Below are 17,647 nucleotides of genomic sequence, written 5' to 3' on the forward strand. Positions count from 1 at the left end.
GTTAAGAAAAGATCAGAAAATTTTTATTAAACCAAGTGATATAATATAATAAATTGTTTGAAATTTATTTCCATATTAATCTTTACGCAATACCATTCTATCCTCCTTGATGCCATCTTTGGTGATGATGTTAATGTGAACACCATCTCCAGTGTAGAAGTCACGCTCGGCAGCCGCAATGAACGAGTCCTTCACCAGATTCAGCGCTCTTTCCATTGAAACCGGACCAAGCTCCATGTTCTGCATGTTTTTCAACCCAATCTATCAAAACATTATTTCGCCATTAGTTAGCTTTATCATAGAAAACCAGGCAATTTATTCTTTGTAGCTTTGAATATCAAACCAAGGAAGCAGCAGTATTGATTACTAATTCAGCAATACACGAAACGATTACCAAAGAGATCCAGGGGGAACTGAACGTGTGTACCAGCCGCTTCCAGACGGCTAGCACACAAGCTTAGGTTTGTCTGTCCAGGTGAACCTCTTTTGTGAACCTTCAGGCTGTTCGGCACACTTTTTTCATTATTTGAATTGTATAATCTTTTTCAATATAATTTATTGTTAAGATCATTATAAGAGTGAGAAAAAGTGGCAACTGAAATTTTCAAGTGGTCCAATAAGCGAGTTATGGGTTGTTGAAGTGCTGAATTTCCATATTCCGTTTTCTTTCCAGATCATAAACGGTTTCGACTATATTTTTAGAACTTCTCTTAAAACTTAAAAAAATGTATTTTTCCAAACTAAAACATTTTATTCCCCATATCGTTCATAAATAAAAATGTAACATTTTTGTAGATTCGATAACTTGTTTATTTTGTCATTAATCGCGAAAAAACACATATTAGAACAAAGCCAATGATATTCTGAATGTAATAAAAAACTCCAATGGAGAATTCGAAACCGTTTATGATCTGTAAAGAAAACGGAGTTTAGCACTTCAACAACCCATAACTCGCTTATTGGACCACTTAAAAATTTCAATTGCCACTATTTCTCACTCGTATAATGATCTTAACAATAAATTATATTGAAAAAGACTATCCAATTCAAATAATGAAAAAAGTGTGCCGAACAGCCTTAAAGTGTATGGCTGACCTTCAAAATCACCTCTAATTTGTAGTTTCGACATTATTATGGGTAAGAACTAAAATCATACAGAAAATATTTGAAATCATCTATGTCTATGTCACAGGATGTAAAAAATTATTATTTCAATAAGTATAGAATAAGCAATGATCTTAATACTGCAAATCAAATGTTGAATTATGCAATCACTGAAAACAGAGCTCTAGTCTTAAGGCTATGCAAAGGCAATAAAATACTTTCTACTGTTGATATTTTAGACAGTTTTTCGATTTTTATACTATCAAAGAGAAAAAAAATTTTTAGGAAAAAGGTTTTTCTCCAATCATTACTTTTCGAGATATGAGCACATAAAGTAAATATTTTTGGACAGATAATTTCAAATTCGGTGAGAGATAAATTCATGAAATTTGAGGATAGATTCAACAATGTATTGTTGATTGAATAGAACAAAAATTTTCTGAAAATATAAATTTTTGAGAAAGTTATTCAATTTACTAAAAATTATTTTTGGTAAATTGAATCTCTCAAAAATTGATATTTTCAGAAAATGTTTGTTCTATTCAATCAACAATATAATGAAGAATATATCCTCAAAATTTCATGGATTCAAGTCTTACCGAATTCGTCCCAAAAATTTGCACTTTATACACTCATATCTCAAAAAGTAATTCGGAAAGAACATCTTTCTGAGAAACCTTTTTACTTTGTTAGCTTGATCTTATACATATTGAAAAACTTGCAGAAATATCAAAAGTAGAAGGTTTTTTTTAGCCTTTGCACAGCTTTAAAATAAGTCTTTTTAATGGAGATAACTGGAGAACAACCATTTTGCATCTTCCACGAAATTACATTTACAATAAGTTACAAATTTGCAATTTATTGATAATAGTCCAGTCAAATGGTCGTTTCTCAGGAAACAGCCCCGAAAGAATATTTCTCGACGGTTATATATGTATTTTGGGGCGCTGAATTCGAATCTGAAATTTGCTGACAAGCCAGAGGGCGGCTTCACCCCCAAAACCCCCAAAATTTCAGACTTTTTTCAATTTTCCCATTTTATCTCACGAACCTTGAGTTTCTCAAGAAAAATCATTCTTGAAAAAATTAAGGAGAATAAAATATCCAATAAATTGAGTCGTCGCGCAGGACTCTACCATTATTATTGACCGAAGATCCTAAATAAATGCTGCAAATCACCCCGAAGACCTCTGCTACTGCAGACATTGACAACAGGGCTAACAGCTAGATGGAAATTCGATGAGAACTACTATCCAAAAATTAGTTGCCAGCCCGGGAATCGAACCCGGTACCTCAGGCTAGTCAGGAATGCTTGCCCTTACACCAAACTGACAATCTCTGGATAGCAGCGCTCATTTGATACGAAGCCATAGCGGCCAACTAGTTACAGATGGAATTAAATAGAGAATGCATTTATTCAAATTTTTGGATAGTAGTTCTCATCGAATTTCCATCTAGCTATTAGCCCTGTTGTCAATGTCTGCAGTAGCAGAGGTCTTCGGGGTGATTTGCAGCATTTATTTAGGATTTTCGTTCAATAATAATCATATATTAATTAGCATTTGAATAAATGCATTCTCTATTTAATTCCATCTGTAACTAGTTGGCCGCTATGGCTTCGTATCAAATGAGCGCTGCTATCCAGAGATTGTCAGTTTGGTGTAAAGGCAAGCATTCCTGACTAGCAATTGGGAGGTACCGGGTTCGATTCCCGGGCTGGCAACTAATTTTTGGATAGTAGTTCTCATCGAATTTCCATCTAGCTGTTAGCCCTGTTGTCAATGTCTGCAGTAGCAGAGGTCTTCGGGGTGATTAGCAGCATTTATTTAGGATTTTCGTTCAATAATAATTATATATTAATTAGCATTTGAATGAATGCATTCTCTATTTAATTCCATCTGGACTCTACCATTTTTGGTTCCGGAGCTACGGATTTTCAAAAAGGGGCATTTTTAAGGGGTTTTCAAAATTATGCAAACCTACCACTTCTACCCTATACAACATGAATATTTCTCTAGTATAGATAAAAAACCACACATCACGTGAAAGACCAATTCATTATGAACAGGATTCCTTAGGAATTTTCGAATTTAGTAGTGGGGGAGGGGGAATATTACAAAAATACATATTTCGGCTGAAATCATCTCACGCGGGCTATTTTCTATGAGAATCACCCGTTAGAAACATTTAATTTCAGTATTTCCTAGTGGGGGGTACGTCATAAGGATACGTCAAGGATCAAAACTTTAAACACTTATAACTTTTGACAGAATGATCAGATCTCCTCGTACTACCTACATCTCATTCTTCTCAGCTCGTCAAGGCGGTTCAAAATCATGTATCATAATTGAAATTTGATGAAAAAAAAACACTTTTAGTGTATTTAGCCCTTATTTAAATACACAGAAAAATGGCCAATGTTTTATATTCAAAACGGTGTATCTCGGAAACCCGGAATGATAAAAAATGGTACTTGGTCTTGATTTGAAGAACAGAATCTCCTCTTTCATGTGAGGTAAATGAATTGTGTAAAAATATAATCGTGAGGTAAGATACGTTTGATTGAAAAAATCAAGAAATTTGCGATATTTTCCTCATATTTACAGTCTAGACAGTTTTTCTATAATAAACAGTCATGCAAAATGATTTTATGAATATAAAAAATTGGCCATTTTTCTGTGTATTTAAATAAGGGCTAAATACACTAAAAGTGTTTTTTTTTCATCAAATTTCAATTATGATACATGATTTTGAACCGCCTTGACGAGCTGAGAAGAATGAGATGTAGGTAGTACGAGGAGCTCTGATTATTCTGTCAAAAGTTATAAGTGTTTAAAGTTTTGATCCTTGACGTATCCTTATGACGTACCCCCCACTAGGAAATACTGAAATTAAATGTTTCTAACGGGTGATTCTCATAGAAAATAGCCCGCGTGAGATTCTTTCGGGGCTGTTTCCTGAAAAACGACCATTTGACTGGACTTTGAAAGTAGGCTACTTGTAAGTCAATCTTCTTTCATGATGAGAATTAATACTTTATTCTATCAACATATTCTTCTGAAATCAATAAATTCAAGCTGCAATCTACCTACTTAATGACAATGCATACCGTAGTTTGTGAGCACAAGTATCGAATAGTTTTTTATTTGTTTTTGGAATTTTATTCAAATAGAATAGTTGACTAGGATTAATTTCAAGTTGAAGCATAATACTTGGTGAATTATTTTGTTACTTCTCGACTAACAGTATCAATTTCATTAAAATCAATAACAATTGAATTAATTATTAAGATTTAATATAGATTCATAGGTTTATTAGATTTATTTAGATTGAAAATGTCCTAGAAACCGGGCACTAAGCTGCAAAGTTACCTGATTATCGAGCAACGGTTGAAGGAAAGCTCCAGCCGAACCTCCGGCAACATAGTGGGTTTTCTCGCAGTGACCGACCGGGTCGTAGCTGTGCAGAATGCCTTTGCCATCGGCGTCCAGGCCGGCCACAATGTTGGACACGTAGTAGGGGAAGAAACGCCGGTTGTACAGCACTGTCGACAACATTTGGCCCACAGCTAGTGACGACATCTCTTTGTTATGCTCGTGCAAGTACATCTGTGCAAATGGAAAATATTCTCATATGTAGGCCTACACCAAAATCAATTCGTAGAAAATAGAAAAATATTTCTCAAATTTATTTACCAATATAGTATTAGAACTATAACTGAAATTGTGGAACTTCACCAATATTAAAACTGATTATCATGCTGGATATCCTATCATTTTACGACTGAAGAAATGAAATGAAAGAAATATAAGCTATTTTTATAAATTATATTTCTTAGTAAATCATCTTTAACGATACTACCTAAACATACGACCATTTAAGAGACAGAAAAAATGTGACGACAACCGACAACCAATCCCACATCCATCTAATTTCTAATGGAATCTACATAAATATTTAAATCATATAATCAAATACTAGATGGTTATTTTTGTAGTGGATGATATGCCTATATGAGCACTAGGCTTAACTTAATGGGAAGGTCGAAGATGATAGATGTGTAGCCCTCATTTGAGCCACTACTAACTTGAAAAAAGATCAGCCAAAGATGTTTTTATTAAAGTGATACTTTTTTAAACCATTGAATTTCTCAGCGATGACAAGGTGCGATTCAAAATTGTCATTTTACTAGCTCTACAGCCCAGGGTGGGCTTTCGCTTTCTCCACAACCTTCCTCCAAGCCTATCTGTCTTCAATTAATCTTCTTCATCCTTATTAAATCATATCTGATCTCATACTTCCATTGTATTCTCGGTCTTCACCTTTTCCTTTTCGAGTGAAGCTTTTCTTTAATCACTATTTTTTGCATTCTGTTGTCATTCATCCTTTAAACATGTCCGAACCATCTCAGTCCTCAGATAAGGACCCTTGGCATGTAAACCCCGTTCAAGGACAATTCCCCAGTCAGCTGACTGCAGTGAAGACAACAAAAGTAACAAGTAAGTATTGTGATGTACTTGTTGGGGAATTACTATCGCCGCCAAGATTAAGTCGACACACATATAACGAATCTTGTACTGAGTCCCCAGTATTGAGGTTAGGAATTTGAAAATGCGTGCGTGGACGCAAAGCGAACACCAGACTGACTGAGTCACTACAAGATTCGATACAATCGTCTGAATCGCGGGAGGCATAAACACTCGCTCACCCTTGATTCTTCTTATGACTGATTGTATAATGATAAAATTTCAGATGCAGTGTAGCGGTCGCTAAACACTGAGTACGGAGATCTTAAAACTATTACCTGTGCTGAAACAGCATACAAAATCATACAGGTCGAGCAAAAACCCCGAAGTAGATGATCTACGGGACTGCGTGTCTAATAAGTTCCGAAGGATTAAGATAGGGTACTGAGGACCAGAGACCGTTCGGAATAAACTTTGAGAACAGAGTCTTGTCGGGCTTTATGCTCTATTGTAGGAAATTATATTATCTCCAGCTGCATCTGCCATACAGTAGAAAAATTCGCTCCCAAGCCGAAGTTGGTCACAGATAAAAGCTGATATATGAGCAGGTAAGGACAGAGAATAGGTAATCTCGATCTGACCCCACACACTATATCCATTTAGATCTGTTCCAATATCCAGGTTGAATAAATTATTTCAATGATCGTACTTGATCGGTTCTTGATAATACAGAACGTGTCAGACACAATAATTGACAGGCTTAAGAAATAATCGAACTCAGAAGACGAATTGACAAAGTGGAAATATAATATAATAAAATATATAATTTGACAGTGCAGATTTAAAGCTTGAATTACAGATTGAAAATAGTTTAAATAATTCTTTGGAAAAATGCGTAGTACAAAACGGAACTCTTATCTTATACTCAGCTGTTGATAAGTGAGCCTTATCGCTCGGGTACCAACTGTTTGTTTGGCAAACCTTCTATTTTTATAGGGGTAATTATAATTTTTACAGTTCATTCTCTCCTTTCATGAGACTTACTCAAAAGAATCATCACAGTATCTTTGCTTTTATTTTATAAAGCGTTATGGCCTCTTATTAATTTTTCAAATTCAGCATTGGTTCTCCTTAATCTCCACTCTTCTCCTCCTCTAACGGGACCATGAATTTTTCTTAACACCTTTCGTTCGAATACACTCAAGTTATTGTCTTCGTTAGTGAGTAAAATTAGTAGAATTGATGGTGATGTTGTGAAATCTCTCCATAATAAGAAAACAAAGATATTGTCAAATTTCACTAAAAATTTATTAAAAACTTTGAAAAACAGAACCATGGTTTCACGCAGTTAACCAACGCATCATCAGCTGTACTAAGGAATGAGGATACAGAAACATTCTTAACCTTATCTTAGTAGTCTAGAGCTCCTAAATAATTGGGTGGCAATAACTAAAGTAATGAAAGTAATGAATATTATACATGATATCAAAATACATACACCTTTGTAATTATTTTCTAGGTAGAATTAAATTTTCTTTCAGTAAAAGGGATGATTTTTTTTATGACCTCTCTATACAGCTGGTCTGTTACTCTGTCTCTGACTTGGAGACGTCTTTGGTATTTGGCTTGACAATCTATAGGCTATTTGAGAAAAAATTTACTTGAAAGGTTATATTTGAAACCTTTCAAAAATTACAGCAAAATAAAGTTTAACACAAATTTCAATGATAATAATGAGTTGAATTCCAATGTCCTAAATTCAATACAACAGTCCTATATTGGTTATATTATATTATGTACCAGGTGTATATATTTTGATATCATGTATAATATTCATTACTTTAGTTATTGCCACCCAATTATTTAGGAGCTCTAGACTACTAAGATTAGGTTAAGAATGTTTCTGTATCCTCATTCCTCAGTACAGCTGATGATGCGTTGGTTAACTACGTAAAACCATGGTTCTGTTTTAAAGTTTTTAATAAATTTTTAGTGAAATTTGACAATATCTTTGTTTTCTTATTATTCATTAGTGAAAGTCCACGATTCAGAGCCGTTTGTAACTACAGATCTTATAAGTGACTCATAAATTCCAAGTTTGATACTTCTACTGATGAGCTTGTTCTTTAAAAGCTACATGTTGTTGTGATAACTTATGCTCTATTTCCAGTAATATTTTCTGTTTAATAATGGAACTAATCATATTTTGGTAATCAAATAACTGGAATTTTTTACTCCCTATTTAAACTTCCTATTATCGATCCTATTCAGATTATTTAATGACGTAGAGATATTAATAATTTTGTAAACAGTAATGTAGTGTAGTATATAGTGATGTGGATCGGGAATATTCCCAGAGGGAAGGAACTTATGATTTGGCAATATTTCCGAGGGCAAGAAATTTTGGGAATTTATGGGAACTCAAGGGAATTTATAAAATTGCTCTATAAATGATTGAAATTGATCAATCCCACTCATATTTTACATCAATATAATCAATAAATTATCATTCTATTTAATATTGATAAAGCTCAGCCACATTTCACATTGATAAAAATCAATAAATCATCATTCTTTGAGCTGAGCCTGTTTTTGCTCACTCACTCACTGTCTTTTAAATACTCGTAAAGTCCAGTCTATGAAATATTACAGAGGGAAAATGTTGGCACAATTTTGACCCCGTAGCTCTTTTAATGGTAGTAAGGGGGGTAAACATATCAAAAGTCCTCACTCCCACCCCCTGTGCTAAGGTGGTGGGGGGTGGTTTGAAAGTGCCATATTTTGTTTTTTGCATATATCTTTAAAAATATGCAACTCTCGAAAATTTTCGTCGAACACAATCATAATATTAAAGCTCAAAAATTATCCTACAAGTTTCATTTCCAACATTTTTCCATATCTCTCATAGTTTTCTAGGCTATGAGCTCTCTAAGGTATCACTTTTTTAAGAAAACCCCTTCCTACTCCGATATTTTCATCTTTTTGGCCTTTTAACTTTTCAACGATTCATTGAAAAATCCGTGCTAATCATGGGCTCATACAGCATTATACTCTCTTCAATTTCATCTATGGTCTCATTATTTCATGCATCTCCCAACGATTGTTGCAGCTGTTATAGTGTTGAGTGTGAAATCTTCAGTTTAACAACAATAGATCAATATTGTCAGGGAAATTGGGAGGGAATGTTTGGAACACAATATTTGTTTTCGCAGCTTTGTTTGAACTAGTTAGAAGGTGAACATAGGCTATCAAAAGTCCTCATCCCTACTCCTTGAGCTTGAGGGATGAGGGTAGTTTAGTAGTTGCATTTTTTCATTTCTGGCTGACACGCAACAATGCATTTCAGCGACATGGCTAGCTGAGTAAAAATGAAGCTAGATAAATTTCCTACAAGTTTTGAACAGTAAGAGTTTTGTGATATATTCTGTAGTTTTCGAGATATTCACTTTTAAAAGTGTAAAATCTTTAAAAAGATAGTTATTCTTCCAACTTTTTGCACGTTCAGGGCATTACTCAACAACAATGCATCGAAAAATGTATTTTTTTCACACAGGGGGTAGGAGTGAGGACTTTTAATATGATTACTCCCTTACTATCCTTGAAGAAGAGCTACGGGGTCAAAAATTGTGTTCCAAAATTTTCCTTCTATAATCTTTCATTGACTGGACTATACGCGTATTTAAAAGACAGTGAGTTGTAGAGCATTCAATTCTCTTCAATTTAATGTATTATTTCATCATTTTATGCTTCCCATCAATTTTTATAGCAGTTTTAGTGTTCTTTGTGGTAGGAGTGAGGACTTTTTATATGCTTACCCCCTCACTATCCTTGAAAGGACTGCGAGGTCAAAAATTGGGTTCCAAACTTTTCCATCTATATCTTTTTGAGCATTAGTCATCGTTGCCTGGACTAATATCTTATTACAAGTTAAGTGAGCCTCAATGACTCTTGAAAGGTTGTGAGCTGTGGATTTTTTTTTAATATTGAATTAAACTCGAGTATGCTCCTCGTTTTAGTTTAAGCCTATTTTGCTGTATTTTATAATTTCTAATTTTTGGATTTATATTCTACTCTAATATTTATTTAGGGAGTCAATTATTCTTTGCGGAGAAATAAATTCAATAAAATCATGCAATGACAGTTAAATTACACTCAATACTTTGTTGACTTTGTATACCTGATTTACAGGCATTTCTTAGTAGCCTAAGTAAAAAAATGTATTGAACTTGTAAGACATGAAAGTAGCATGATAATAGTGGTGCAATTGAATGATTTATTGAGTGCTCATTTCTCCTTTCTGTTTATGAACTTCAAATCACTGTTTTCTTTGAACTTACTACAGTTTATAAGTTATTTATCCTTATATTTCTTAAATAAATCTGTTGTATGACAGGTGATTGAGACCTTGTGTAACAAAAAACGTCTTTTCCGGTCATTTTTTATGAGAGAAATCATAAATTTCGTTAAGTTCCCATAAATTCCCGGGAATTTATGATTTTTCGGAATATTTCCTTTAAATTCCCTGGGAATATTTCCTCGATCTTAAATTCCCGGGAATTTTACATTACTAGTAGTATAACAACATAGTAGTTTTTGAATTTGTTATTACTGTTACTAGTCTCCAAACAAACTCATTCCAATTCAAAACCTGTGTAGTCCAAGTTATTAAAAACCTTTATTAAAAACCTTTCTTATGGTATTGAATACTTATGTCGTGTTTACTCTCATTCCTATTAAAATTTTAATAACTTGATATTGTAAAATGAATACGATACTAAAGCCAGACAAGTTTAGTGTGGATCCAAACTTATCAACTGCAAGCAAGGAATGGACACATTGGCACAAAACTTTTCAGAACTTTATTACCAGTATCGCACCACAATCATCAGACTCTGAAAAGCTCAAAACCCTTATAAACTTCATCACTCCAGATATTTATGAGTACATAAGCAAAAGTGGTACGTATAACAATTCTATATCTACTTTAAAGACAATCTATGTAAAACCCGTAAATGAAATATTTTCAAGACATAAACTATCTGCACGTCAACAATAGCCTGATGAGACTATTGATCAATATCTTCATGCCTTAAAACTATTAAGTAAGGACTGTGAGTTTAAAGCTGTGACAGCTGAAAGAAATAGGGATGATTATATCCGTAACACATTTATTGCTGGAATGAAGTCTCCTACAATTCGCCAGCGTTTACTGTAGAATGTTGCATAACACTAGAAGAGGCATATAGTCAAGCCAGATCCCTGGAACTTGCATATGAACAATCATTAGCTTTCCAATCTTCATCCCAACAAAATGCAACTTCTTCCCAAAATACTCAAGCAAGCAATCAGAATGCTGATTAGACATCACATAATTTAGAAAACTGTTTATTAGCTGCTGCTAATGAAAAATGCTATTTTTGTGGTAATGTGATACATCCTCGGGTCAGCTGCCCAGCTAAAAATACAATTTGTCATAATTGTGGAAAACAGGGGCACTTTGCTAAGGTCTGCAGGTCGATTAAATTACAAAACCAAACAATCAAAAAATCTAAAAATATTATGAACTCTATTGACCTAGCAGCTTCGCCCGGAGGATTGACAAAGAGTACAGTACAAGTTGCCCTGGTTAATGGAAAATCTGTCTCTGATTTGATAGATACAGGGAGTTCTCTGAGTTTTATAAACAATTCTACTGCTCTTAACCTAGGTCTTCCTATAAGACCAGGTAGGGGTACTGTATCAATGGCGACTACATCAATCACATCCAATATAACAGGACAATTCTTAGTAGATCTTGTCATTCTTGATCACTGTTACAAACAAGCAAATCTTTCGGTCTTACCAGAGCTTTGTGCGGATATAATTGTTGAACATGATATTTTAAAAAAACTATGAAAGTATTAAAGTAGTTTTTGGTGGAAAAAAGCCACAATTAACCGTATGTAGCGTGGCAGCCTCAACTGTAGAATCGGTGTCATTGTTTTCTAATTTAAAACCGGAATGTAAACCTATTGCAATCAAATATCATCGACACAGTACGGATGATTTGAAGTTTATTGAAAATGAAGTAATTAAAATGCTTAAAGACGATGTTATAGAGCCTAGCATTTCTCCATGGAGAGCTCAAGCGTTAGTGGTTACAAACGAAAATCATAGGAAAAGAATGGTCATTGATTACTGCAAAACTATAAATCGTTTTACATCACTGGATGCTTACCCACTACCAAGAATCGATGATATTGTAAACAAAGTTGCAAATTATGAGTTTTTCTCATATCGACTTGAAAAGTACCACCAAATTACGATAAGGAAAGAAGAAAAGCACTACACAGCATTTAAGGCATGTGGTCAACTCTACCAGTTTAAACGCATTCCGTTTGGGGTCACTAATGGAGAAGCAGTGTTCCAACGTGTAATTGACCAAGTTATACGGTCTGAACAGCTACAAGACACTTATGCGTACCTTGATGATGTTACAATCTGTGGCAAAACACAGGAACAACACGATATAAACTTGAAAAGTTTATCAAAGCTGCAAACAAATACAACCTAACTATCAATAATGAGAAGTCTTCATTTTCATTGAAATCGATCAACTTGTTGGGCTATCATATATCTAACCAAACTATCAAGCCTGACCCCAGCCGATTGGAACCCCTGAAAAATTTACCTTCGCCTAGAGACACTGCATCGCTGAGGAGGACCCTTGGTATGTTTTCACATTATGCATCACTAATACCAGATTATGCCGCTAAGGTGATTCCTCTTTCCCTTGTCTAAAGCAGGGTTACAACCGTTTGAAACTATAAAAAGTGAAATAATTGGATCTGTAGTGAGCTGCATTGACCCTGAATCACAATTCATTGTGGAAACTGATGCATCTGAGATCACCATTGCTGCTACTTTGACTCAATCAAACCGTTCAGTTGCATTCTTCTCAAGGATACTTTCACCAGCAGAACAAAGACATTCAAGTGTTGAGAAAGAAGCACAATCCATTGAAGAAGCACTGCAAAAATGGCATCACTACTTGGTTGGCAAACATTTCAAGCTTACTGATCAGAGGTCGGTAGCTTTTATGTTTAATAACAACCGTCGTGGTAAAGTGAAAAATGAAAAGATAATGAGGTGGAAACTGGAACTGTTTTCATTACGATATTGTATATATAGACCTGGCAAAGATAATATGGCTGCTGATGCTCTTTCTAGAGTATGTTCTTCAATCCAAAATCAGGAAAATCTATTAGTTGATTTACATGAGTCTCTATACCACCCAGGCGCCACTGGGTTCGGAGTAAAAACTAACCATACTCAATTGATGAAATCAGAAGCATAACAAACTCCTGCAAAGTGTGTGCTGCTGTCAAGTCCAAATTCTTCAAACACAAAGGGACTCTGATTAAAGCCACTTCTGCATTTGAACGGCTAAATATCGATTTCAAAAGCCCTCTGCCTTCATCAAGTCGAAATCGGTATCTATTGGTAATAGTAGATGAGTTTAACGTTTCCCTTTTGCTTTCCCATGTCCAGACATGTCATCATCTACAGTTAAATCAAAACTGAAAACCCTGTTTTCTACGTTTGGGGTTCCTAGTTACATACATTCAGACAGAGGAACATCATTTATGAGTCAAGACTTGAAAAATTACCTAAACTCGCATGGAATTGCAACTAGCAGAACCACTGCTTACAACCCAGCAGGTAATGGACAGGTTGAAAGATATAATGGTATTCTATGGAAAACGATTGAGCTAGCATTGAAATCACTTAATTTAGAAATAAATCAATTGGAGTCAGTTTTATAAGATGCTCTTAGCTCAACAAGAACATTACTTTGCACAGCCACAAATCAAACTCCTCATGAGCGTATGTTCTTACACCCACGTAGATCTGGAAACAATGATGTTTCAGCTCCTTCTTGGCTTCTCAATTCTGGCCCTGTCTATTTAAAAAAATGCAATCGAACATCTAAATATGAGCCACTTGTTGAAGAGGTCCAACTTCTACATGGAAATGCTGAGTATTGACATGTAAAGCTACCTGGTGGAAGAAAAAACACAGTATCAACACGTCATCTTGCTCCGGTTGGAGAGTACGAAAACAGAGATCACGAAGAACAGATTCTAAAAATGATGAAAATTCTTAATTACCAACTTCCCAACCTGAACTTGCATACTTCCATAATCCTCAAGCAACCCAAAACCAAGAAAACGAACTAGTACTACTGCCGAGAGCTTACAATCTAACCAAGAGACTACTGGACAAAAAAACCAAAATACATATCCAAGAAGAAGTTTTAGAAATAGAAGACCTCCTTATTATTTGAATGATAACATTCATTAACTCTTTGGGGGGAAGAATGTAGTATCTTCTATACTTATAAAATTCTTATCTCACTGATCACGATTTCTGGAAAACTACTGGATGGATTGCAACAAAACTTGGAATATATCTTCCTTAAACGTCCTAGGTGCTCACTAAGAAATCTTTTGGCTCTATTTCAACTCTAAAGGTGGTTTTTAAGGGTTTAAAGTTCGTATTTTAGCATGTATATTCTTCTTCTCCCAATCTCTTAATTATAATAGAAATGTCCATATCATATGTTATTATAGATCTATAATCTAGAGAGAGTACCTCTTCAAAACAGTTGTTGACTACTGGCAACTAAATTAATAATTTTGTCAGGTTGGCATCAAGTTGAGATGACTTCATTAGGTTGGCACCAAGTTGAAGAACTAATTAAAATGCATTTATCGAGAACAAATTGATTGGGCACTGCTGCTTCAATCGGAGCTATACCTTGGAGTATAGATAATTTTTATTTTTCATAAAACAAACGTTTATGACTGGAGTTGCTTCAATCAATTCATCCTATTCTATCAAGACTAATTTTGTTTGTATATCCGACATCGAGAAAACTGCTTAAACAGTTACGATTAAATTTTAATAATTCAGTATGATAAATGGAGGGTATTTTTAAAACTTCAGAAGTGTCCGTTGTGGAATCTATTTGTAAAGAAATTCGGCCAAAACATAACTTGGGCGAAAGAAAGGGGTTATTTATCAGAACGGCCTAATAGCTGTTGTTGCTTTTCCTAATGTAAAAACATCTTCCATAGAAGTAAGGCGCTTTTCCCATGAATCAATCATTCCCAAACACTGATTGTTTTTTCTAAAAATATTAGAGAATATGCATAATAGTTCGTTGACTGTCAGTATTCCTCATTAATAGCATCAATGCTCCCCATTAAAGCAATGCTGACACATTTATGTGAATCTTACTATAATTTGGTCACTTTGAATCAGATGAAGATAATAATGTTGAAGATCGCTACTGTTTCAATTTCAATCATGTTTGACATTTTTGCTTTTGATGCCAGCTGTTATTATTATGTGAAATAAGCTCTCATTGAATGAAATCATAATCATTGAAGTCAATTATACCATAGAGAAACAATAGTGTAAACAACTTATGCTATTGTTTCTCTATGATTATACTAAGAAAGCAATTTCTGTTTGAATATGTGTGTTTGTGGATATGTATGTATGTCGGATGGATCTCGAAACGGCTTTAACGATTTCTATTTAATCAGTGGGTTTGCGACAATAAAACATTATTTTGGAACAGGTCTCAACTCTGGGAAAATTCGCTGAAGTTCCTTGAGAGAGGATTATTGGTCCCTCAAGTAGCAGCTGATCAGAAAAAAGTTTCCATAATCTGTTGAAAACGTCAGAGAGTATGTGCAAATGGAAAAGATTACAATAGCTGTAGTTGTGTCAACAAATTTGGCGACCTAATTAATTTAAAACATTACAGTATTCATGGAACATCTGGAAGAATAGATTCAGAAAGTGACCGGATTTTTTATTAAATCAGGAATATAGTGGGTTTGCGAAAAAAAAATTATTATGGAACAGGTCTCAACTGTGGGAAAACTCGCTGAAGTGCATTGAGAAAGGATTATTGGTCCCTCAAGTAGCAAAAAAAGTTTTCCATAGTCTGTTGAAAACGTAAGAGAGTATGAGCAAATGAAAAAGATTATAATAGCTGTAGTTGAGTTACCAAATTTGGCGACCTTATTATAAAACATTGCACTATTCTTGGAACATCTGGTATAATAGGTTCAGAAAGTGACAGGATGATAGCAAAAGAAATTTATAATCGATCTCTCCAAACATATGGTAGATGAATGTAATGTTCATTGTGAGGTGATAGAAATGCGACTAATTTCTTCAGCTTCTGTTGTATTGGTTCCTCTGTCTATGTTTGTACGCAGCCATGGCCTTGAGAGAGCCAGTTGCACTGTTAATTCCAATTCTGGACCAAATACCACGATAACCAATGAGAGAAGCTATCTATTAAAAAAGCCCTGCTCTGATCAATTCTCATGAAATTTAATCCTGATTGAATTGAACATGGTTTTGTGCTACTGGGCCTGATATTTTCATGTTTCAAAATCAGCTGAAAACTGAATCGAAAAAAACATAAAATTCCATCAGCTGCTCCCATTTCCCTTCATGATGTCATTAAATGACACAAGACAAACCTATTGATATTGATAGATTACAAGTAAATACTAAAGTTGTCAATTTGGATAGAAATAAAATTAAGTTAAATGTTAGTTTACATCCAAATTTTCATCCCTAAGCTTTTGGTTTCAAGCTAAGATCAGAAAATAATCATATAATGGTAGTCAATAATCAAAGTGAATGAACTCTATTCAGATTTATGCTAATTCACATTCAAATGATCCCACTTCAATATTTATGATAGTAAAGTTTATGACATGAGAAATCAGCCACAATAAATGTTATAGCCTACTAGCTGTTATGAATGCACTCTTACGTATGAATGGACTTCCATGGAAGAAAGAATCAGTGGATTGGCAGCTTTTACACTTTTGGATAAGTAAAACGGGAAGTAAGCGACAGGCTATGCCAAAAATTCCAGAATAAGCAAGAGATTCATGGATACCAGAGTCATCAAATTCCGAATCAACTTAATTTGGAATTTAATCTTCAACTGCATCAAGCAAAAACAAAAATAACATGATCACTGCTAATTTGATAACTGTCAACGGGAAATATTAAATGCAAATGAATAAAGTCGAGGTTGACTCTTGAACCCCGCCCAATATTCTACAAAGTTCGCTGCAATTGGACTACTATTCTACAGAGCACTTCCAACACATCAATGATTAATCAAATGATTTGACACAATAGTTTTCATGCCAAGTTGTGGCCTAATCTCAAAAACGATTATAACAATATTGGTAGAATTTAGATTATAAATGGTTCACAAAAATAATCTTATCTTTCAATTCCTGTAGCGAAGCACGGGTGCCCCGCTAGTAACAACATAACTTATGTTTTTGAATTTGTTATTACTGTTACTAAGTCTTCAAACAAATTCATTCCAATTCAAAACCTGTATAGTTCAAGTTATTAAAAACCTTTCTAAAGGTGTTGAATACTTGTGTAGTGTTTACTCTCATTCCTAATACAAGTAAATTAAACACTCACCTGCATTCTAGCTTGCATCAAATGAGCCAGAGATAATGCGTCACACCAGCAGCCTGTGCAACCCAAAACTGTTTTACTGGAAAGCCTGAAAAGCTTAGTTTGGTTTCGTGTCTCTATTGAGTAGCCAGTGCTCAAACGGGTATCGCTTCCAATGATGGCAAAGTCTTCACCAGCTATAGCCACAACAGTTCTAGAAATAGAAGAGACATATTATAATAGTGATTCTGAGGGTACAGGTCCGTATCTGGTGTATGTATTATTGATAGTAAAAGTACCATCAAATCAAACATTTGATCAGAACCTAAAATGTTCTGTTAAATGCTTAAAAGTATAAAGGTAGTTTGGGTTTTTGCTTTTAAATGTCAATATTTTGATAATATTTGAAACAGAGTATGGTTATCATCGTATACAGATGCTACGTTCCATATTTTATTTTTAATATCAATAAGAAACTATCCCCGATTTTGATACGTAGGCCTATTTATTCAATACCGTAGCAAGAAAACCAAGGAATCAAAATAATCTAACCTATCATTTCCAAGAGCTAAATAATA

At 34.4% G+C, this 17,647-nt stretch overlaps 2 protein-coding genes across 2 annotated transcripts in view; one reads left to right on the top strand and one right to left on the bottom strand.

Annotated features, from left to right (window-relative positions):
- Window positions 1-17,647, bottom strand: part of LOC111052590 (proteasome subunit beta type-1) — an 18,411-nt gene continuing 764 nt past the window's right edge. The window contains exons 2-4 of the mRNA XM_022339324.2: window positions 17,094-17,283; window positions 4,476-4,712; window positions 1-261 (exon numbers count right to left, since the gene is read on the bottom strand). Of these exons, the coding sequence (XP_022195016.1) occupies window positions 76-261; window positions 4,476-4,712; window positions 17,094-17,283 (613 nt within the window). The 3' untranslated portion in view covers window positions 1-75. The remainder of the gene's footprint in view (window positions 262-4,475; window positions 4,713-17,093; window positions 17,284-17,647) is intronic.
- The window catches only part of LOC120351896, a 21,224-nt gene continuing 20,796 nt past the window's right edge, over window positions 17,220-17,647 (top strand). Inside the window, exon 1 of the mRNA XM_039430665.1 lies at window positions 17,220-17,329. Within this exon, the coding sequence (XP_039286599.1) occupies window positions 17,245-17,329 (85 nt within the window). The 5' untranslated portion in view covers window positions 17,220-17,244. The remainder of the gene's footprint in view (window positions 17,330-17,647) is intronic.

The sequence above is a fragment of the Nilaparvata lugens genome, chromosome 6 (assembly GCF_014356525.2).
Source record: "Nilaparvata lugens isolate BPH chromosome 6, ASM1435652v1, whole genome shotgun sequence".
In the NCBI taxonomy this organism is placed as follows: domain Eukaryota; kingdom Metazoa; phylum Arthropoda; class Insecta; order Hemiptera; family Delphacidae; genus Nilaparvata; species Nilaparvata lugens.